We start from the raw sequence: 24,816 nt of genomic DNA on the forward strand, positions 1-24,816 counted from the left end.
AGGTTTTCCCAGCAGTTAGCAGTCTGCAGTCATGGAGTACCTTTGTGGAGCTTTTGTGTCACTCTCTGTAAATAGTTATTTATCTTCAATAAACTTAATTCATTAATCTATTTGGTGGTCGCCCGCCTTTGAAGATACCACTAAACATAAGACTGTTAAGATGGGGGAGATGGTGGAGTATACAGGAGATGGTGGCATATTGGTCTTTCACTGGACCAGTTTTTTAAAAAATGTATTCGTGGGACATGGGCATCGCTGCCTCGCTGGCATTTATTGCCATTCTCTAGTTGCCCTTGGACTGAGTGACTTGCTAGACCATTTCAGAGGGCAGTTGAGAGTCAACCACATTGCTGTGGCTCTGGAGTCACATGTAGGCCAGACCAGGTAAGGGTGGCAGATTTCCTTCCCTAAAGGACATTAGTGAACCAGATGGGTTTTGCCGACAATCAACAATGGTTTCATGGTCATCAGTAGATTCTTAATCCCAGGTTTCTTTTATTGAATTCAAATTCCACCAGCTGCCATGGTGAGATTCAAACCGGGTCCCCGGAACATTAGCTGAATTTCTGGATTAATAGGCTAGTGATAATACCACTAGGCCATCGCCTCCCCTGTAAACAATAAGTAATCCAAAGACCTGGTCTAATGATCTGGGGATGAGGTTTCAAATTCCACCTGGTGGGATTTAAATTCAATTCATAAAATCTGGAATTGAAAACTATTTGCAGCAATGATGATTATGAAACTATCAGCAATTGTTGTAAAAACCCAACTGATTCACTAATGCCCTTCAGGGAGCAAATCTGACATCCTTACATGGTCTGGCCTACATGTGATTCCACACCAATAAATACTGGCCCCTGCCAGTGGCACCCAAATCCCATGAAAGAATAAAGAAAACAAAAGATTGAGAGAGGCCAGGTTATCCTTTTTGGGGCAGTAATTGGGACTCTAAAATGCTCACCCAACAATGGAGCTGGCAAGGACGGGACTGCTACATGTGGGTTCGCAATACCACCTACCACCCCCCCACTTCCTGTGCCAATCAAAGTAGGAATGGAGCAGGACCTCTGCATGTGGGACCCGCACGCTTCCAATTCTGCCTGCTCAATGCAAGTTTGAACTTTACCGAGGGTGACGCGGTGGCACAGTGGTTAGCACTGCTGCCTCACAGCGCCAGTGACCAAGGTTTGATTCCCGGCTTGGGTCACTGTCTGTGTGAAGTCTGCACATTCTCCCCGTATCTGCGTGGGTTTCCTCTGGGTGCTCCGGTTTCCTCCCACAGTCTGAAAGACGTCCTGATTAGATGCATTGGCCATGCTAAATTCTCCCTCAGTGTACCCAAACAGGCGCCGGAGTTTGGCGACTACGGGATTTTCACAGTAACTTCATTGCAGTGTTAATGTAAGCCAACACGCAACAAATAAATAAACATAAACTTAAGAACACTTTCTGTTAAGTCCAATATATTGTACTTAACATGAACTCTTCAGTGTGCTTTTCTGTTGAACAAGCTATTGAATCAGCAGAGTCGACTCAATGACTTGCAATTCAAATGAAAGCAATCAAAGTGAAGCCCTGGCTGCAACAAAACAGAATCGAACTGCAAAACCATATGGAATTATAAATAGTGAGCTCCATCTTAATCTCAACGACTGCTATCCTGGTTATTCATTTGACTTTGGAGCATACTGGCTGACATGAAATGCTCTTGGCTTCATGCTGCATAAGTGAAGTCTTTCTTGCAATGTCCAGCACAGCGGCAGCCATTAATATTTCTGAAATATTCAGTGGGCTATATTACCCAAACTAATAACAGAACTGGAATCCTGTAGTGCATTTGATGAACTGCTGAGTTAGATTATGACAGGGTGCAGACGTGATAAATAGACATCTGTTTTTTTTTTGCTGCAACACCTACACAGGAGTCTCTCATAAAGGATGGCTGATCCCAGCTTGCTTCTCCTCTACATCAGTAATCTGGTAGACATCATTAAAACTGACATTTATTTTGCTAATGCCACAAACTCTTACACTTTTAACTTCCCAGTTCTGTTATAAACAGAATTGAACAAGACATTTGAACGTCGGTGTGCTACTTTTGCTGCTCATTTGCCTAGATCAACCCAGCACGCATTCTTGTACAAGTACATCAAGCTGTCTCCAGTCGAGAATCAAAGAAATCCTCAAATATTATTTTATCTGAACTATCCTTTGATTGGATTTGATTTATTATTCTCACATGCTTTAGTATACAGTGAAAAGTATTGTTTCATCCGTACTATACAGACAGAGCATGCCGTACATAGAGAAGGAAAGGAGAGAGTGCAGAATGTAGTGTTACAGTCATGGCTAGGGTGTAGAGAAAGATCAACTTAATGCAAGGTATGTCCATTCAAAAGTCTGATAGCAGCAGGGAAGAAGCTGTTCTTGAGTCGGTTGGTATGTGTCCTCAGACTTTTGTACCTTTTTCTCAATAGAAGAAGCTGGAAGAGAAGATGTCCGGGGTGCATGGGGTCCTTAATTCTGCTGGCTGCTTTTCTGAGGCAGTGGGAAGTGCAGACTGTGTTAATGGGTGGGTGGCTGGTTTGAGTGATGGACTGAGCATCATTCACGACCCTTTATAGTTTCTTGCGGTCTTGGGCAGAGCAGGAGCCATTCCAAGCTGTGATACAACCAGAAAGAATGCTTTCTATGGTGCATCTGCAAAAGTTGGTGGGAGCTGTAGCGGACATGCCAAATTTCCTTAGTATTCTGAGAAAGTAGAAGCGTTAGTAGGCTTTCTTAACTATAGCATCAGCATGGAGGGGCCAGGATAGGTTGTTGGTGATCTGGACACCTAAAAACTTGAAGTTCTCCACCCTTTCTACTTCTTCTCCCTTGATGTAGACATGGGCATGTTCTCCTTTATGCTTCCTGAAGTCGATGACTATCTCCTTCATTTTGTTGACATTGAAGGAGAGATTATTGTCGCTGCACCAGTTCACCAGATTCTCTATCTCTTTCCTGTACTCTGTCTCGTTATTGTTTGAGATCCGACCCACTACGGTGATGTCATCAACAAACTTGAAAATCGAGTTGGAGGGGAATATGGCCACACAGTCATAAGTGTATAAGGAGTATAGTAAGAGGCTGAGAACACAGTCTTGTGGGGCACCGGTGTTGAGGATGATCATGGAGGAGGTGCTGTTGCCTATCCTTACTGATTGCGGTCTGTGGGTTAGGAAGTTCAGGATCCAGTTGCACAGGGAGGCGCAGGCCACGGAGTTTGGAGATGAGTTTTGTGGGAATAATGGTGTTGAAGACTGAGCTGTAGTCAATAAATAGGAGTCTGACATAGGTATCCTTGTTATCTAGGAATTCCAGGGTTGAGTGCAGGGCCATGGAGATGGTGTCTGCTGTGGACCTGTTGCGGCGATAGGTGAACTGTAGTGGATCCAGGCAAATTGGGAAGCCAAAATGTGTTTCCAATCCTCATATTAACCAGGCCCAAATTAAATTGAGACATCATTGATATTTGCACTTACTCACTCATTAAATTAACCATGGCATAACATTAATGGCAAAAACCTTTTCGTCAAAACAGTGTTTTTATTAGAAAAGATCCTAATAATTCATTGAAACAAAGTTTTGGAACTACTGGCAATTTTCTTAATAAGGGTGGTGGGGCTTTCTTAATTTTTGTTCCGAATTGTTAGCAAATAATGTACATCATGTGCCTAATTATTTTTAATTGGATTACTATGGTAATTAATTGACTGCGCAATGAAGAGAAAGGCTGCATATGGAGTCAATCACTGTAATGAGTACAGAGCTGCACTGGAAGTCTCCTTCAGTGTTTAACTCATTCAAAATAGGACAGCGCACTAAGCACAAATAAAGTAAGTTTCAAATTGGAGTTGTTTCGATCTAGTGCTTCCAACTTGCTTCTCTTGTAACTCTGCATTGGTAATAAAGTCGGATCCCCTACTCAATCTCTGGTGCTGAAAATGGCCTTGTTATTTTATAAGTCTTGATGCTAGTTTTACCTCCTTCCATCGGGAAAAAGGTACAAAAGTCTGAGATCATGTACCGACTGACTCAAGACAGCTTCTTCCCTGCTGTCACCAGAGCAAAACGGTGGCACAGTGGTTAGTTCTGCTACCTCACAGTGGCCAGGGACCCGGGTTCAATTATCGGCTCAGGTCACTGTCTGTGTGGAATCTGCATGTTCTCCCCGTGTCTGCGTGGGTTTCCTCTGGGTGCTCTGATTTCCTCCCACAGTCTAAAGACGTACTGGTTAGGTGCATTGGCCATGCTAAATTCTCCCTCAGTGTACCCGAACAGATGCCGGAGTGTGACGACTGGGGGAATTTTACAGTAACTTCACTGCAGTGTTAATGTAAGCCTACTTGTGAAACTAATAAGTGAACTTTAAAATCAGACTTTTGAATGGACCTATCATATAGTAATTTGATCTTTCTCTACACCCTATCTATGACTGTAACACTATGTTCTGCACCCTCTCCTTTCCTTCTCCACTCTGTACTCTATTAATGTTTTGTCTGTATAGCACGCAAGAAACAATGGGTGGAATTCTCCCGTCCTGCCAGCCATGGGAATTGTAGCGGGCGGGGGGACGGGGACCATGCAAAGGTCCATTGACCTCAGGCGGGATTCTCTGGCTTTGGGAAGAGCACGGCCAAAGAATCCCACCCAGTACTTTTCACTGAATCCCAATATATGTGACAATAATCAAATCAAATCAAAACCTTTATGTGCAGGGTACTCCTATTTGTGATATTCTGTTCCTCATAGAATCATAGAATTCCTACAGTACAGAAGGAGGCCATTTGACCCATCGAGTCTGCACCAACCCCACATATTTACCCTGCTAATCCCCCTGACATTAGGGTCAATTTAGCATGGCCAATCAACCTAACCCGCACATCTTTAGACCATGGGAGGAAGATGGAGCATCCGGAGGAAACCCATGCAACACAGGGAGAACATGCAAACTCCACACAGACAGTGACCCGAGGCCAGAATTGAAGCCAGGTCCTGGCGCTGTGAGGCGTCGATGGTAGCCATGATGTGGAGATGCCGGTGTTGGACTGGGGTAAGCACAGTAAGAAGTCTCACAACACCAGGTTAAAGTCCAACAGGTTTATTTGAACAAAGAACAAAGAACAATACAGCACAGGAACAGGCCCTTCAGCCCTCCAAGCCTGCACCGCTCATGTGCCCAACTAGACCATTCGTTTGTATCTCTCTATTCCCAGTCTGTTCATGTGGCTATCTAGATAAGTCTTAAACGATCCCAGCGTGTCCGCCTTAATCACCTTGCTTGGCAGTGCATTCCAGGCCCCCACCACCCTCTGTGTAAAATACATCCCCCTGACATCTGTGTTGAACCTTGCCTCCCCTCACCTTGAACCCGTGACCCCTTGTGTTTGTCACCTCCGACCTGGGAAAAAGCCTCCCACTGTTCACCCTATCTATGCCCTTCATAATTTTATACACTCTATTAGGTCGCCCCTCATCCTCCGTCTTTCCAGGGAGAACAACCCCAGTTTACCCAATCCCTCCTCATAGCTAAGACCCTCCATACCAGGCAACATCCTGGTAAATCTTTTCTGTACTCTCTCCAATGCCTCCACGTCCTTCTGGTAGTGTGGCGACCAGAACTGGACGCAGTATTCCAAATGTGGCCTAACCAATGTTCTATACAGCTGCAACATCATATGCCAACTTTTATATTCTGTGCCCCGTCCAATAAAGGCAAGCATGCCATATGCCTTCTTCACCATCCTCTCCACCTGTGCTGCCACCTTTAAGGATCTGTGGACTTGCACACCCAGGTCCCTCTGTGTGTCTATACTCCTGATGGTTCTGCCATTTATTTTTATAGCTCCCCCCGCATTAGATCTACCGAAATGCATCACTTCGCATTTATCTGGATTAAATTCGATCTGCCATTTCTCCGCCCAATGTTCCAGCCTATCTATATCCTGCTGTATTCTCTGACAATGTTCATCACTATCCGCACCTCCAGCAATCTTTGTGTCGTCTGCAAACTTACTGATCACACCAGCTACATCTTCCTCCAAATCATTTATATATATCACAAACAGCAGAGGTCCCAGTGCAGAGCCCTGCGGAACACCACTAGTAAGAAGTTTAACAACACCAGGTTAAAGTCCAACAGGTTTATTTGGTAGCAAAAGCCACACAAGCTTTCGAGGCTCTGAGCCCCTTCTTCAGGTGAGTGGGAATTCTGTTCACAAACAGAACTTATAAGACACAGACTCAATTTACATGAATAATGGTTGGAATGCGAATACTTACAACTAATCCAGTCTTTAAGAAACAAAACAATGGGAGTGGAGAGAGCATCAAGACAGGCTAAAAAGATGTGTATTGTCTCCAGACAAGACAGCCAGTGAAACTCTGCAGGTCCACGCAACTGTGGGAGTTACAAATAGTGTGACATAAATTCTGATTCTAGGATCGCATGATAAAGACTCAGGATCACTGAAATCACTTTATCGCATGATAAAGACTCACAATCACTGAAACAACTCTATGATGACATCAACAAGTTCCATCCCACCATCAGGCTCACCATAGACTACTCTCCGGAATCGGTTGCATTCTTGGACACGCGCATCTCCATTAAGGACGGTCACCTCAGCACCTCACTGTACCGCAAGCCCACGGATAACCTCACGATGCTCCACTTCTCCAGCTTCCACCCTAAACACGTTAAAGAAGCCATCCCCTACGGACAAGCCCTCCGTATACACAGGATCTGCTCGGATGAGGAGGATCGCAACAGACACCTCCAGACGCTGAAAGATGCCCTCATAAGAACAGGATATGGCGCTAGACTCATTGATCAACAGTTCCAACGCGCCACAGCGAAAAACCGCACCGACCTCCTCAGAAGACAAACACGGGACACAGTGGACAGAGTACCCTTCGTTGTCCAGTACTTCCCCGGAGCGGAGAAGCTACGGCATCTCCTCCGGAGCCTTCAACATGTCAGTGATGAAGACGAACATCTCGCCAAGGCCATCCCCACACCCCCACTTCTTGCCTTCAAACAACCGCACAACCTCAAACAGACCATTGTCCGCAGCAAACTACCCAGCCTTCAGGAGAACAGTGACCAAGACACCACACAACCCTGCCACAGCAACCTCTGCAAGACGTGCCGGATCATCGACACAGATGCCATCATCTCACGTGAGAACACCATCCACCAGGTACACGGTACATACTCTTGCAACTCGGCCAACGTTGTCTACCTGATACGCTGCAAGAAAGGATGTCCCGAGGCATGGTACATTGGGGAAACTATGCAGACGCTGCGACAACGGATGAATGAACACCGCTCGACAATCACCAGGCAAGACTGTTCTCTTCCTGTTGGGGAGCACTTCAGCGGTCACGGGCATTCGGCCTCTGATATTCGGGTAAGCGTTCTCCAAGGCGGCCTTCGCGACACACGACAGCGCAGAGTCGCGGAGCAGAAACTGATAGCCAGGTTCCGCACACACAAGGACGGCCTCAACCGGGATATTGGGTTTATGTCACACTATTTCACATAAATATTTCTGCTTTTTTCCTCCTGAGTCTTTATCATGCGATCCTAGAATCAGAATTTATGTCACACTATTTGTAACTCCCACAGTTGCGTGGACCTGCAGAGTTTCACTGGCTGTCTTGTCTGGAGACAATACACATCTTTTTAGCCTGTCTTGATGCTCTCTCCACTCCCATTGTTTTGTTTCTTAAAGACTGGATTAGTTGTAAGTATTCGCATTCCAACCATTATTCATGTAAATTGAGTCTGTGTCTTATAAGTTCTGTTTGTGAACAGAATTCCCACTCACCTGAAGAAGGGGCTCAGAGCCTCGAAAGCTTGTGTGGCTTTTGCTACCAAATAAACCTGTTGGACTTTAACCTGGTGTTGTTAAACTTCTTACTGTGTTTACCCCAGTCCAACGCCGGCATCTCCACATCATCAACACCACTAGTCACAGACCTCCAACCGGAAAAAGACCCCTCCATTGTTACCCTCTGTCTTCTATGGCTAAGCCAGTTCTCCACCCATCTAGCTAGCTCACCTTTTATCCCGTGAGATTTAGCCTTTTGCACCAGCCTGCCATGAGGGGCCTTGTCAAACGCTTTACTAAAATCCATATAGACGACATCCACGGCCCTTCCCTCGTCAATCGTTTTTGTCACCTCCTCAAAAAACTCAACCAAATTTGTGAGGCATGACCTCCCTCGTACAAAACCATACTGTCTATTGCTAATGAGATTATTCAGTTCTAAATGCGCATATATCCTATCTCTAAGAATCTTCTCCAACAATTTCCCTACCACGGACGTCAAGCTCACTGGCCTATAATTATCCGGGTTATCCTTGCTACCCTTCTTAAATAACGGGACCACATTTGCTATCCTCCAATCCTCTGGGATTGGAGTGCTGCCAAATAAACCTGTTGGACTTTAACCTGGTGTTGTGAGACTTCTTACTGTGCTGTGAGGCAGCAGTGCCAACCACTGTGCCACCGTGCCGTTCCTGTTATATAATCTGTGTAAATCAGAACCTCAGGCTTACCATTTAATATATTTCTGCAATTTGGTACAGTATAGCATTGGAGCACAGATAAGAGTTTCCAAAGATTCAGTAATTATTGCTTTTCAGTTGCTTATGGCCATGAGAAATTTTTGCAATAACATAACCAGATTTCTTATTGACTGAAACCAGCAGATGTTCGGGATGTGTGAACAACTCCCTGTTTGAAAGTTATAGGCAGTTCTGGGACAAACTTAGCAACTAGTTTATGATTAAAGCAGAGTGGTGAGAGGAAATAAATAACTAAAGCTCATTTACTGTCCATCAGCAATAAAAAAAAGACAAGTGAAGCAATTAAAAATGCATAAAAGCCCATATTAGCATGGCTTGATGAACTGTGGCTTGGTGTGTTTCACTAATGGAAATGAATTGGCCCATTTATGCGTGTCAGAGCCAATTCTTTTTTTTAAAGTGTATTTATTAGAGCCACAAGTCAGCTTATATTAACACTGCAATGAAGTTACTGTGAAAATCTCTTCGTCGCCACACTTCGGCGCCTGTTCGGGTACACTGAGGGAGAATTTAGCATGGCCAATGCAGCTGACCAGCATGTCTTTCAGACTGTGTGAGGAAACCGGAGCACCCGGAAAAAACCCACGCAGACAAGGGGAGAATGTGCAGACTCCGCACAGACAGCGAGCCAAGCAGGAATCTAACCTGGGTCCCTGGCACTGTGAGGCAGCAGTGCTGACCACTGTGCCATCCAAAGGACATTGGTGAACCAAATGGGTTTTTCCAACAATCGACAATGGTTTCATGGTCATCAGTAGATTCTTATTTCGTTTTCTTTATTAAATTCAAATTTCACCATCTACTATAGCGGGATTCGAACCCGGATCCCCAGAACATTCGCTGAGTTTCTGGTAGTGATAATACCACGAGGCCATTGTCTGCCCTGTAATTGGAGCTAGCTGCTTCGATCCTATTTTCTGCCCATTTCCCTCCATTGTTTCACATGCTTCTTTTTCAAATATTTACCCAGTTCCTTTTTTGAATTATGTTTTGTCTTCCCTTCAATTGACACTTGCGGTTTGAAAAAACACTCTGTATAAAATAGTTACTTCTAATTGCCTCATTGTTCTGCCAATGGCAAACCCTCCTTGTTTTCACCCTCATTTCTCAATCCTTCCATGGTCTTGCTCCTCCCTATCTCCGCAATCTCCTCCAGCCCCATTACCCTCTGAGAAATCTATGTTCCTCTGACTCTGGCCTCTTGTGCATTCCCAATGAGAACTGTTTCACCAGTACTGGCCATGCCTTCAGCTGCTTATCCCGGGAAAACCCTCCCCGACCCCTCTACCTTTCTATCTAGCATTCATCCTTTCAGATACTGTTTAAAACCTATCTCTTTGACCAAGCCTTTGGTCATTTGACCTAATATATGTAGTTCAGTGTCAAACTTTGTTTTATAGTGTTCTCATGAAGTGCCATGGGATGTTTCATTAGGTTAAGGGAACTGTGTGTAAATTGGTGTTGTCCTAATTTTCCAATGAGCATTATTTACTGTCCTAAATCATTGTCTATTTTCCAGCTCCTTTTTAGTTTGCACTGTTTCACTGAAAGTTTGTTCCAGTCCTTCTTCGTGATGATAACTTTGAATTCTGCTTTGATTTTAGTGAATGGTATTTACACAAAGATTCCCTGGGTCACCTCATTTTCTGGATCACCTCATTGGAAGCGAGTTTAGTGAAAAGTCTGCGCAAAATGGGAGGAATCTGTCAGGAAGTGTGGAAATCAGAGTGCAGCTTTTTAAAAGCGAGTTCTGGCTGCAGTTTGAAGCTGCAAGAAATAATGATAGCCTGAGCTGGTTTTTCACCAGCTGATCCATGTGTCTTATGAATTTGTGATTCTTTTCACGATTGCCCGACGTTGGAGTAGCTGACACAAACAGCCCTACAAGGGACAAGGGCACAGCACAGAGGCAGAGACTAACTTTTTCCCTGATGTGGACCTGCTAACCCTTTTGGAGGAAACAGCTTAGGAGACACAGATTGGTGCGAGTTCATGGCAGTAAACCTGCCAAAAAAGGTCATTTGTAGCAAATGGACAGATGTGACACTGATACTTAAAAAACCAATGCTTTTTACAGCCCTTCAAACTGTAGATCCATCAAAGAAAAGTTCAATGGCCTGACCAGGGAAAACAAGTTAACAAGCCAAGCACTCTTCCCTTTCAGCCTCGTTCATCCTGGGCACTGGCACACAATTCACCCTATAAATATCACAATTGTACAACTGTCTCTTCATAATTCACTCTGCTTAAGGGAAATACTATTCATTTATTATTTATTATTGTCACAAGTAGGCTTACATTAACACTGCAATGAAGTTACTGTGAAAATCCACTAGTTGCCACACTCCAGCACCTGTTTGGGTACACTGAGGAAGAATTTAGCATGGCCAAAGCACCTAACCAGCACACCTTTCAGGGAGGAAACCGGAGCACCCGGAGGAAACCCATGTAGACTAGGGGATAGCATGTAGACTCCCCACGGACAGTGACCAATTGAACCCAGATCCGTGGCGCTGTGAAGCAGCAGTACTAACCACTGTGCCACCGTACTAACTCTGGACTACCCATCTGCCTTAACACAATTATGTGTAAGCACAATCCTAAACCTTCTCATTCACTTGAACAGGATGATGCCACCACATCTCTTATCTACCTGTTCAAACAATGCGTAACTTTGCTTTATAAATTGGTTTACAAAAAACAACCCTGTTACACAAATGACAAGTGGCTCCCTGTAAACCAGGGGCCACACAGCAACGCAAAACTTGCTGAGCATGCCACACACAAGTCATCCTTTCTAAATGATCGTGTGTGTCCAGTCATGCAAACACACTGATGAAGTGGTGCATTTACACACATCACCCATGCACTTCAAAAGAAAACTAGATGGAACATCACAGCTAACCATCAGAAAATCTAGCAGGACATTTCTAAAGGAGCATTTATAGAAACAATAGAAGCAGGAGGAGGCCATTCGGCCATCAAGTCTGATCCACCGTTCATTTTGATCATGACTGATCATCAAATTCAATGTTCTGATCCTGCCTCCCCCCATATCCCTCTATCCCTTTCATCCCCAGAGGTATATCTCATTTCTTCTTGAAATCTCACAATGTTTTGGCCTCAAATACTTTCTGTGGTAATGAATTCCACACATTCACCACCCTCTGGGTGAAGGAATTTCTCCTCACCTCAGTTCTAAAAGGTTTACCCCTTATCCTCAAACTATGACCCCTAGTTCTGGACTCCCCCCACCATCAGGAACATTCTTTCTGAATCGACCCAGTCTAATCCTGCTAGAATTTTATAAGTTTCTATGAAATCCCCTCTCACTCTTCTGGAATAATGAAACCTGAGAGATCCATTTGCATATCTGATTAAGGCCTGGCAATGTTGACAGCATGCTCAGACCCTCCTCCCAGGCTCCCAGTACTGACAAATGTTTCTACTGTCGGAAATGCTGTCCTTTCTATAAGACATTAAATCAAAGTCCCATACGATCATTTCCAAATGATGTAAAAACTTCAGGGGGCACCTCCTCGGAGATAGAGCAGAAAGTTCTGTTGGCAATCTGGCCAATAATCCTTTCAAAAGCAGAACTACTCGCAGTATTTTTCTGTTTGAAAAATGGTTAACGCACTTACCTACATTACTTGCCTTCAAAGATGTGTGGGTTAGGTTAATCGGCCACACTAAATTGACCCTGAGTGTTAGGGGGGCTAGCAGGGTAAATGGATGTGGTTATGGGAATAAGGCCTGGATAGGATTGTTGTCGGTGCAGGCTCGATGGGCCAAATGGCCTCCTCCTGCACTGTAGGGATTCTGTGATTCTGTGAATAGTTGCCAGATCTTCCACATAATTCATTAAATTGGGAATATGGGAACAGGGGTAGGCCATTCAGTCCCTCAAGCCTGCTGTGTCATTCAATAAAAGCATGGTTCATCTGCAGCTCAGCTCTCCCCCATTTTTGAGGTTTTTCTGAGTGATGTGTAAGACGTACTTTAATTTAAGATTTTTAAAAATGGTCAGGATATTATTCTTGTTGACACAGATTTTTTGGAAAAATCATTGCTGTCATTCTATAAATAGCTGAGGACAAATAGAATTCCATTCTTCTGGCCCTGTTTGCTACCTGATGCAAATAAAATGGGGCAGCACAGTGGCACACTGGTTATAACGTACTGCTGCCTCACAACGTTAGGGACCCGGGTTTGATTCCTGGCTTGGGTCACTGTCTGTGTGGAGTGTGAACATTTTGCCCGTGTCTGCATGGGTTTTCTTCGAGTGCTCCGATTTCCTCCCACAGTCCAAAGATGTGCTGGTTAAGTAGATTGGCTGTGCTAAATTCTCCCTCAGTGTACCCGAACTGGCGCCAGAGTGTGGTGACTAGGGGATTTTTACAGTAACTTCATTGCAGTTTTAATGTAAGCCTACTTGTGACTAATAAATAAACTTTAAAATAAATAACTGCTCATTATGACAATGATGTTGCATTATGACATTTATATCAGTTTTGCCATTTATGATGCGGTGACAATAATCTCTCCCTCAATGTCAACAAAACGAAGGAGATTGTCATTGACTTCAGGAAGCGTAGAGGAGAACATGCCCCTGTCTACATCAATGGGAACGAAGTATAAAGGGTCTAGAGCTTCAAGTTCTTAGGTGTCCAGATCACCAACAACCTGTCCTGGTCCCCCCATACCGACACTATAGTTAAGAAAGCCCACCAACGCCTCTACTTTCTCAGAAGACTAAGGAAATTTGGCATGTCAGCTACGACTCTCACCAACTTTTACAGATGCACCACAGAAAGCATTCTTTCTGGTTGTATCACAGCTTGGTATGGCTCCTGCTCTGCCCAAGACCGAAAGGAGCTACAAAAGGTCGTGAATGTAGCCCAATCCATCACGCAAACCAGCCTCCCATCCATTGACTCTGTCTACACTTCCCGCTGCCTCGGCAAAGCAGCCAGCTTAATTAAGGACCCTATTCACCCTGGACATTCTCTCTTCCACCTTCTTCCGTCGGGAAAAAGATACAAAAGTCTGAGGTCATGTACCAACCGACTCAAGAATAGCTTCTTCCCTGCTGCCATCAGACTTTTGAATGGACCTACCTCGCATTAAGTTGATCTTTCTCTGCACCCTAGCTATAACTGTAACACTACATTCCGCACCATTTCTTTCCTTATCTATGAACGATATGCTTTGTCTGTATAGCACGCAAGAAACAATGCTTTTCACTGTATGCTAATACATGTGACAATAATAAAAAAATATCAATTAACAAACACCAGGGATGCAATTTTATCACAAATACTTTCTTTAAACACGATTCTAGAATGGTTGTAAGCAAGGTTAGAAAATAGTGAATGGTTGAGCTTAACATTGCAAATAGAAGAATAATTTTCATCTTTCCATTCAGCCCAGAAATGTTGAAGCCAATTGCAGAGGAACTCTCATCATGAATCATAGCAGTTACAAGTTTTCCATGCTGGATGCTTATAGCACTGATGATAGGAAGCAGGATCAAAATACCACATGGGACAGGGTATTTACCTTCTGTGAAGTCTGGAATAGGAAACATAAAAGCACCACGGAGGAAGGGGTAGATGAAAGACATGAAGGTAAAACAGATTAGGAGACAAAACATTGAAAACCTCAAGAGCGACTTTGGGGAATTAAAAGCAAGACACAAGAGTCAAAGAATTGTAAAGGGAGGCTAAGGGAATATCAAAAAAAAGACAGCAAGATGGAAAAACGAACTTGTAAGTTGTAAATTTCAAAGGGAGCTAAATTCAATCATCTCCAAAACCAGGCATGGGATTGTGAAGTGTGATGAACCTATGTCTGTTGACTGCAGCACAGACAGCATGTGAACCTGCCTGCTACTTGACACCCAATGTTGGAGTGCCAAGCATCAAGTTTCATGCCAGTTGTGCTGTGGAGGACGCTTTGATGGGATAGTCTGTTGAAGAAACAGGATGGAGGCACATAACAAAATACTTGGTGCATTGGGAAGGCTGCCAGATAGTCAAAGTCAGGAAGCAAGGAAGAGCCTGGCACCGGGTTGGCACAGGGTTTTGCGCAGAGCTCGGAGCCCATCTTTTCCATCATGGAAATAGTGGCCAACTCTATCTACACACTTGTGAACCCAATCATGATACAGTGTCTGATGGCTGACACCTCAGCCTCCATTACAGTAGAAGCAATTCTCACCAGAGGTCTGAACACTGCCGTGGAAGATCAAACTGCTATTGTGTCTGTGAATACCAGTATTCAAAGGGGCTTGCAGGACAAGATAAAATGTACAGTAATCTGTTACCCAGCACATTTTTTGGATTGCTGAAGTATCACCCAGGGCAAATGCAGTGACCCAATGGAGTATTTTTACCTACTATCCACTCTCAAGAAGACAACATTTGTCCTCCCACCACTGTCATTTAGCCAGTGCCCTTGCTGTTGCCAGTCAGCTAACCAGATGCTGCCATCCCATGATTATGCCGCTTATAGCTGTGCCTTCTAACTCCAAAACTGCTCATAGACATCCTCGAAGTTTATTGGCAGTTTCCGCCACAAAGTCAGCAGCCCTCCCACAGACATACAACAACAATTGGGATAGTATTGCTCAAGGGCACGAGGGCAGGGAAAGATACAAGGAAGAAAGGCACTAAAGGAATGGATTGATTTATAAATATGATTTCAAATGTTTATAGTGTGATGGCTTTAATTTTTGCATTGTGGCCAAGTGATAGTGAGCGATGAAGGGAAAGCAAGGTACAGGACTGATGTGAATGGGGTATTCGGGTTGTATTCACTGGTATTATGCTCAGTTCAGCTCTTCATGGGCAGCCAGGCTAGAAAGGGGATAGGTTGCCTGCTCTTGTTCTGTTTCTCCTGCTTCTCTCAGTTATTCACCATACATGGTGAATCTATCCCTTCATAACGGTTTGGTTGTACACAATTCGGAAGGAAGTACTGAATCTTGACTCTTGCTCTGTGAAATGCTGCAGGGCTCTTCCAGGTATAGTGTCAAGTGTTAGGAAGTTGAAATGGAAAGTAAAGGAGCAGTTCATGTCCAAATGCAGCAAGATCTGGACAATATTCAGGCTTCGGCTGACAAGTGGCAAATAACATTTGTGCCACACAAGGGCCAGGCAATAACCACCTCCAACAAGAGAAACTCTAATAATACCCCCTTGACATTCAATGGCATTACCATCGGTGAATCCCCCCACATTCAATATCCTGGGGGTTATCATTGACCAGAAACTGAACTGGACTAGCCATATAAACACTGTGGCTAACAGAGCAGGTCATAGGCTGGGAATCCTGTGGCGAGTAACTCACCTCCTGACACCCCAAAGCCTGTTCACCATCTACAAGACACAAGTCAGGAATGTAATAGAATACCTTCCACTTGCCTGGATGAGTGCAGCTCCAACAACACTCAAGAAGCTTGACACAAACAAGGACAACTGTGTACAGTTCTGGTCACCCTATTATAGAAAGGATATTATTAAACTAGAAAGAATGCAGAAAAGATTTACTCGGATGCTACCGGGACTTGATCGTTTGAGTTATAAGGAGAGGCTGGATAGACTGGGACTTTTTTCTCTGGAACGTAGAAGGCTGAGGGGTGTACTTATAGAGGTCTATAAAATAATGAGGGGCATAGATCAGCTAGATAGTCAATATATTTTCCCAAAGGTAGGGGAGTCTAAAACTAGAGGGCATAGGTTTAAGGTGAGAGGGGAGAGATACAAAAGGGTCCAGAGCGGCAATTTTTTCACACAGAGGGTGATGTGTATCTGGAACAAGCTGTCAGAGGTAGTAGTAGAGGCGGGTACAATTTTGTCTTTTTAAAAGCATTTAAACAGTTACATGGGTAAGATGGGTATAGAGGGATATGGGCCAAATGTGGGCAATTGGGACTAGCTTCGGGATTTTTAAAAAAAAGGGCGGCATGGACAAGTTGGACCGAAGTGTCTGTTTCCATGCTGTACACTTCTACGAGTCTATGACTCTATGACAAAGTAGCCTGCTTGATTGCTACCCCTTCTACGAACATTCAATCCCTCCACCACTGAAACATTGTGGCAACAGTGTGTACCATCTACAAGTTGCACTGCAGGAATTCACCAAAACTCCTGAGGCAGCACCTTCCAAATCCCTGACCGCTATCATCTAGGAGGACAGAAACAGCAGAAACCTGGGAACTTCACTACCTGGAGGTTCCCCTCCAAGTCACTCATCATCCTGACTTGGAAATATATTTCCATTCCTTCACTGTTGCTGGGTCAGAATCCTGGAATTCCTTCCCTCACAGTGGGTGTACCTACATTTCAAAGTCTTCAGCGATTCAACATAACTCACTGCTACCTTCTGAAGGGCAACCAGGGATGGGCAATAAATGCTGGCCTAGCCAGCGATGCCCACATCCTGTCACTGAATTTAAAAAAAGATGCAGATGATGCTAGAATGTGTTCTCATTCAGAAACTGAACTCCAAATCGTTGTTGAATCCTCTAAAGAATATGAGAAAATGGGCCCTTTATTGAACACCTGGAAAACTAAGACCTTTTTCCAGCCAACTCCCAGTGCAAAATACCTTCCCCCCGTCAATTAAGATCAATCGCAAAATTCTGGAAAATGTAGGTCATTTTCCATATTTTCAGAGCTTCCCCTTGACAACGGTAGACTTCAAAATTTTTGGACTCCAATGTGCCAATTCCACTTCTGGTCAACTGAGTAAAAGGGTTTTTGAGAACCGAGATCTGAAAGCTGAGATTAAGGTCACGGTTTACTGGGCAACAGTGATCCCCATGCTCCTATATGCTTCAGAGACTTCAACAACCAACAGAAGACACCTCAAAGTTCTTCCAAATCTGGGGTGGTAAGAAAGATGGTCCAACAGCAATAGTATCCTCTCCCAAGCTAACATGCTCAGCAACGAGGTGCTAATCAAAACTCGCTCTGCTGCCTGACTCCAGACATCCAAAGCAATTGCTCTACTTGGAGCTCAGTCGCAGCAGGAAATCAGTTGATACATTTCAAGGATGTCATCAAAGCATACCTGAAGAGACCAAACATATACATCAACTGATGGGAGACCCTGCTATGCGGCCAGCCATGAAAGCAACCCTTACCACCCATCAGTTCAGGTAATTCAATAGATCCTGAAGCTCAACAGTGTACTGCACTGTAGGGATTCTAATGGTGTGGCTATCTCAACCTTTGCCACTCCTAGCTTTTGGCCCTCTGTTCACCAAAACATTTAGTCAATGGCTGATCTGCTCAACCATGTCTTCAGCTCCACCTTTGATGTCAAAGTCTCCATTAAAACCATGTCTCTCATCCTAACTGTTCCCCAGTATGGTCCTCATCTACACTCCCTTAAGAGCAAGGGAAACACTTTAGGGATGTCATCAAAGCATCCCTGAAAAGACCAAACGTACTCGTCAACTCTGGGCGATCCTGGTATGCGGCCAGCCAAGATGCAGAAAATTAGTTTGAGAGGGCACCGGTACCTTCGAAAGGTTTCATCACGGACATGCAGATATGAATTTGAGGTGTTGCACAAACCTCCAAACAACCCATCTACCCAACACTTCAAGTACCACCTGCCTCACATATAGTCGGTTGAAAATTGGCCATTTCAGAGCCCATCAAACTGGTATCACCCTCAGTCCGGATGCAATGTCTATGAGAAGGATTTAAGCGGCAACAAGGAGCAACACGGGTCAATGGTTCAGGTAGAAATGTTAAGCAATCAATTTGATTTAAATAACCATTGAAGAGCCATTTCTAAAGAACGATCGGGGCATGCGACCTAAAGATAATTTTCCTGTGATTCTTTTCTCAATCTAGTCCTTTCATTTCTATTGGCCACATGCAGTGTGACTGCTTTGGAATTACAATGCATTTTCAATTTGCCACTCAATCTCTCTCAGCCTATTTTGGTCCACACAAAGTGTTTAATAGCACAATAAATCAAAGATATTTACTTGATATTACTGTAAAGTGCTGCTTCAACATACCAGAGAATCAAAATGTGATCTTTTCAACTCCATTTTAGAAAAGCTGCCAATCTTTTACATATTTGTACAATTGTATACCTTCATTTTATCAGCAATATTAATACTCAATACAGAACCAATTCTTAAATTTTCAGAGTGCAAATGCAATATCCATTGTAATTGTTAAATTTTTGATCTGTGTTGTGTGAATACTTTCACACAGACACAAAAGGTTGCAAGTTTTTTGGTGATTCTAATGTTGTGAAAGTTTAGTTTGGGTATCTCCATAGCAACCACACATACAGCGATAAGCTGTGACCAGATCTACAGCTTGTTCAATAAAATAATTAGGTGGGGTGTATGCTGCAGAGGAAATGTGTCAGCTGATCCCATATTCAATCATAACAGAACAAAATAGGATGAAACATTCCAATTGCCAAATGCTGTATTTTTACAAGCGATTCAAGTGTGGCAGGTTCCGAGGCAAAGCAGTAATAACGATTTCTGATATCCGGCATTTGTGTAAAGAGACAAAGTGAAGAAACGAGGCTGTTCTTCCTTGATGAGCAGGAGTTTATAAAGAAAGTTAATTGAAATTTCAAGATTAATGTGGCAGTGTCAAAACCATTGACTGTTTCCTCCCACTTGCTTACATGTAACCCCTTTCCTAATTCCCAAAGTACAAAGGAAATCACAGAATCCCTCCAGTGCAGAGGGAGGCTATTCGGCCCATCAAGTGTGCACCGACCACAATCCCACCCAGGCCTATCCCCATAACCCTACATATTTACCCTACTAGGCCCCCTCCTACTAAGTGGCAATTGGGAATGGCCAATCTACCTAATCCACACATCTTTGGAGTGTGGTAGGAAACTGGAGCATCCAGAGGAAACCCACGCAGAGAGTGGGGAGAACGTGCAAACTCCACACAGACAGTGACCCAAGCTGGGAATCGAACCTGGGTCCTTGGCGCAGTGAGGCAGCACTGTTAACCACTGTGCCAACGTGCAGGATGTTTTCTGATATGTGAGCAGTACTTGATGTGGTCAACTTGCTCACTGTTGAAGGAGGACCAAATATCCAGTGATACGATTTAGAGTGATAGAGTCATGGAAGTTTACATGGCAACAGGCCCTTCGGCCCAACTTGTCCATGTTGCCCTTTTTTTTAAAACCTCTAAGCTAGTCCCAATTGCCCGCATTTGGCCCATATCCCTCTATACCCATCTTACCCATGTAACTGTCTAAATGCTTTTTAAAAGTCAAAACTCTATCTGCCTCTACTACTATCTCTGGCAGCTTGTTCCAGACGCTCACCACCCTCTGTGTGAAAAAAATTGCCCCCTGGACCCTTTTGCATCTCTCCCCTCTCACCTTAAACCTATACCCTCTGGTTTTAGACTCCCTTACCTTTTGGAAAAGATATTGACTATCTAGCTGATCTGTGCCCCTCATTATTTTATAGACCTCTATAAGATCACCCCTCAGACTCACACGCTCCAGAGAAAAAAGTCCCAGTCTATCCAGCCTCTCCTTATAACTCAAACCATCAAGTCCCGGGAGCATCCTGGTAAATCTTTGCAGCACTCTTTCTAGTTTAATAATATCCTTTCTATAATAGGGTGACCAGAACTGTACACAGTATTCCAAGTGTGGCCTTACCAATGTCTTGTACAACTTCAACAAGACATCCCAACTCCTGTATTCGATATTCTGACCAATGAAACCAAGCATGCTGAATGCCTTCTTCACCACTCTGTCCACCTGTGACTCCACTTTCAAGTAGCTATGAACATGTACCCCATATAAGATTTGAATATTAGGAAGTTAGCAGTAAGAAGTTATAAGGAACAGGTTTGCTACAGAGGGTGGGAGATTTATGGGATAGATTATTAGGGAAAATCCATTGATATGAACAATGTAATTGGACTGAACAGGTAATTATGGTCCAACTTCCACAGGGGAAAGTCAGGTCAGTACAGCTATTACCGAATAGTAAGAGACGGATTTGATGGGTGGGTGCAACTTTACCCCATTCCAAAAATGAGTATTTCTTCAGTTAAGATACCCACATTTAACATGTTTTGATGAAAATTATTCTGAATGAAATTCCTCTTTAAAAAAAAACTATTGGGACAATTTTCAGCAGCTATAACCCATTCCTAACTTTTTGAAAGCTTACATTTCCTCTTCCTTTCTCCGATCATCATGCCTCCTTTCGTTTCTCGCCTCTCAGTTATTCTAACCACCAAATCAGCAACCTTCCTGTTGTTCTGCCACCATCCCAGACTTGACTCCTTAGATAAGCCTGCGTTGAGGGCACGGTGGCACAGTGGTTAGCACTGCTGTCTCACAGCACCAGGGACCTGGGTTCAATTCCAGCCTTGGGTGACTGTCGGTGTGGAGTTTACACCTTCTTCCCGTGACTGCGTGGGTTTCCTCCAGGTAATCCGGTTTCCTCCCACACTCCAAAGATGTGCCAGTTAGGAGGATTAGGCTATACTAAATTGTCCCTTAGTGTCCCAAGAGGTGCAGGTTAGTGGGATTAGTGGGGCAAATACATGGAGGTATGGGGATAGGGTCTGGTAGGATGCTCTGTCAGAAAGTCGCTGCAGACGTGATGGGCCGAATGGCCTCTTCTGCACTGTAGGGACTTTATGATACAGCTTTCCTATGTGTCTCTGTTGGTATCCTCTGAAGGGTTCACACTGCAGGCACTTGTGCTGCTTCCGTACAAGCAGTAACCTCCTTCAATCTGGTCTATTGCATTTGCTGCTCCCAGTGCGGTCTACTCTACTTCGGAGAGGCCAAACGCTGACTGGGTGACCGCTTTGCTGAACACCTTCAGTCTATCTGCAAGCAGGACCCAGACACTCCTGTTGCTTGCCACTTCAACACACCACCCTGCTCTCCTGCCCACATGACCATCCTTAGCCTTTTGCAATGTTCTAGTGAACCTCAACGCAAACTGGAGGAACAGCATCTCATCTTCCGATTAGGCACTTTACAGCCTTCCGGACTCAACATCGAATTCAACAACTTCAGAGGATGAACTCTCTCCTCCACCTTCACTCCATTTCCATTTATTTTATTTCATTTCATCTCATTCTCCATTTTATCGCTCTCGATCTTTCCATGCTGGAGTGAAAGATCATTGAAGAAGCGGTTAAAGGTGGGTACACCTAGGGTACTACCCTGAGAAACTCCTGCAGGACCTTTCTGATTGACCTCCAACAATCACAACCATTGTGCTCGGTAAGATGTACTTGGTGCCACATTCGATCAAATGTGGCCCTGATGTCAAGTGCAGTCACAGAATCGTAGAATCCCTACAGTGCAGAAGGAGGTCATTCGGCCCATCGAGTCTGCGCCAACCAAAATCCCACTCAGGCCCTAATCCCGTAATCCCACATATTTACACTGCTAATCCCCTGACACTAGGGGCAATTTAGCATGGCCAATCAACCTAACCCGCACATCTTTGCATTGTGGGAGGAAACCGCAACACCCGGAGGAAACCCACGCAGACACGGGGAGAATGTACAAACTCCGCACAGAATGTGACCTGAGGCCTGAATTGAACGCGGGTCCCTGGCACTGTGAGGTAGCAGTGCTAACCATTGTGCCACTGTGCAGTCACTCTCACCTCACCTCTTTAATTCAGCTCTTCTGTCCATGTTTGGAGCGAGGCTGTAATGAGGTCTGGAGCTGAATGGTCCTGGCAGAACCCAAACTGAGCATCAGTGAACAATAGGCTTTTGATTAGTAAGCGCTCCTTGATAGCAATGTCAATGACATGGTCCATCACTTTGCTGATGCGATTAAGGATAGACTGTTGGAGTAGCAATAGTTAGAACAGTACAGCACAGAACAGGCCCTTCGGCCCACGATGTTGTGCCGAGCTTTATCTGAAACCAAAACTAGATTTGTGCCGAGCTTTATCTGAAACCAAAACTAGATTTGTCCTGCTTTTTTGTGGACAGGATATATTGAGGCAATTTTCTACTGAGTCATGTTGACGCTATACTGGAACAGGCTGGCTAGAGATGTGGCCAGTTTTGGAACATTTGGCTTCAACCCTACAACCAGTATGTAGTCAGATAAAACAATCTTTCCTATAGCCAGTGCACTCGGCCTTTTCGTCTTGGAAAAATGCAAGAAGTATTTTTCAACATCATGTCTCATGTTAGAATATAACCAATGATAACATTGGATCTGTTATAATGTAACCAATAGTAACATGCTATGAGAGTCAGCTGACCCGGAAGACAATGTAACCAACGACAAAATTATGTGGTAGTCAGCTGACCCAGTAGAAATAAGAAGCAGATGGGAATTGTGGGAAGTCTTGGATGGCCCCAAGTGTTGGAGTAATGAAGTTTCTTTATTAAACCTTTCTCTTTGATTTATTTTCTGAAGCAAGTTCCTTTTATTGCTTGCAACTGAAAAATTCCTTCTGCTAGATGAACATCTCATACACAATAGCATTTTTCACAGGTTTCCTGTTGTGCAAATGTCAGGATGATGTTGTTAAATACACAATGGAAGCATCATAACATAAGGAAGAATTTGATGCAAGAAAAGGGATGTCTTTTTTTACGGTTGTGTCTGCATGCTGTGAATTCTCACAATCTGTACATTTGTTTCAAGATTGGAATTGGAATTATATGACTCCCAATACTGGCACATACCTCAAGTGCTCAAAAAAAAGCAAGTCGTTAATTAGTTTTTTTCTTTACATACCATTATCAATTGCAAGAAATAAGGCTGTGTATTGACTGTCGTGGACGTAGGTTGATTCTCGATCCAGGGCTGCTCTGGTTGTAACTGTGCCATTTGCAGGATTGATAGTCAGCCAGCCTGCAAGATCCTGGAACTGTGCAAACCTGCAAAAGGCAACACGTCAATGCTATTATCCTGCAGATTCATTTTTTCTTTAAAACATGTCAGAGATATGCATTAAATAGTTTAAGTCACAATGGCTGAAATTTCCCTTGCGAGTTTCAAAGTGTCCTCCACCATCATTCTTATCTCTACTTATTTCTGCGCTATTAATGTCCAGGATTATCTAAACTATGCAATGCATGTTAAACCATATCTATAACCTTTTAGCTACTTCTAATACCCAAAGTAATTATATTTGAACTTGAAACTCGTAAAAAGAAACCCGTAGTGAACAGAAACCGTCTTTAACAGAAAATTTAATCTGACTATAACTGCGCTCTTTTGGCACTGGAGTTGCAACAACTGCAAGTCGCCAATGATTTATCTAAGTTATGAGTACACTATTGCTATGCACTAGAAATTACTATACAGCACAGTGCAGCAATTTATGACCTTGACTGTGTCATTGGGCAACTTGGTTTGCATTCAGGCTCCCTCACACAACATAATCATGAAGGTCTGTGCAGTAGAGCAATTTCTAAGATGCATTCTTTCAAAAGTAAAGAAAAGGTCATTTTTTTTGCTGTGTTTTTCAATTATGCAAATACACAGAACCATATCACTGACTGTTAATATAACAGTCAGCAGCTTCTAATATCCTGTTGACATTTATAAACAGATTTATCCAGGCTATGTAATTCAAGAAATAGCTAAGTAAATTTGCCCTTATTGGTCTCATATTTCCAGTTAAGTAGATATTAATCTGGTGCTCTAAAAAGCAATATTGTTCTGCTGATGAGCATTGAAAACACAGACAGCAGGGGAATTCTTCGCGGCCATCACAAACCGGTTGTCTGGTCATTATTTCATTGTTGTTTGTGGGAGCTTGCTGAGTGCATATTCACTACAACAACGTCCACACTTCAAAACAAGTGAAGAGGGCACTCAGTACCTGCACCACACTGGTTAGCTCAACGTTATTACAATTACCCAGCTCCTCCTTGAGGCTTTTCCCTGCCTGGTTGATGTTATGCAACTACAAAGCTGAAAACAGCAGAAATCTTCCTATTAAGGGCTGCTATCTCATTCAGGAGGCTTCATCCAACAACCTGCTCTGAAAACTCAGCTCACATGTTGGCAGCAGTGACAAATTCCACCACATCAGCTGAGACAATCCACAATATTCTAAATCAACATCATTCTAAATAAAACAATCCACAACATTCTGGAACAAAAAGTCTATTTGCCCTATCTCCCAATGTTCACAGGTC

At 43.7% G+C, this 24,816-nt stretch overlaps 1 protein-coding gene across 2 annotated transcripts in view; it reads right to left on the reverse strand.

Moving 5' to 3' along the window:
- Positions 1 to 24,816, reverse strand: part of cdh13 (cadherin 13, H-cadherin (heart)) — a 1,022,665-nt gene that overhangs the window by 48,640 nt on the left and 949,209 nt on the right. For both annotated transcript variants that reach the window (XM_078210633.1, XM_078210635.1), the window contains exon 11: positions 23,405 to 23,547. In XM_078210633.1, the coding sequence (XP_078066759.1) occupies positions 23,405 to 23,547 (143 nt within the window). The remainder of the gene's footprint in view (positions 1 to 23,404; positions 23,548 to 24,816) is intronic.

Source organism: Mustelus asterias, chromosome 4 (assembly GCF_964213995.1).
Source record: "Mustelus asterias chromosome 4, sMusAst1.hap1.1, whole genome shotgun sequence".
Taxonomy (NCBI): Eukaryota; Metazoa; Chordata; class Chondrichthyes; order Carcharhiniformes; family Triakidae; genus Mustelus; species Mustelus asterias.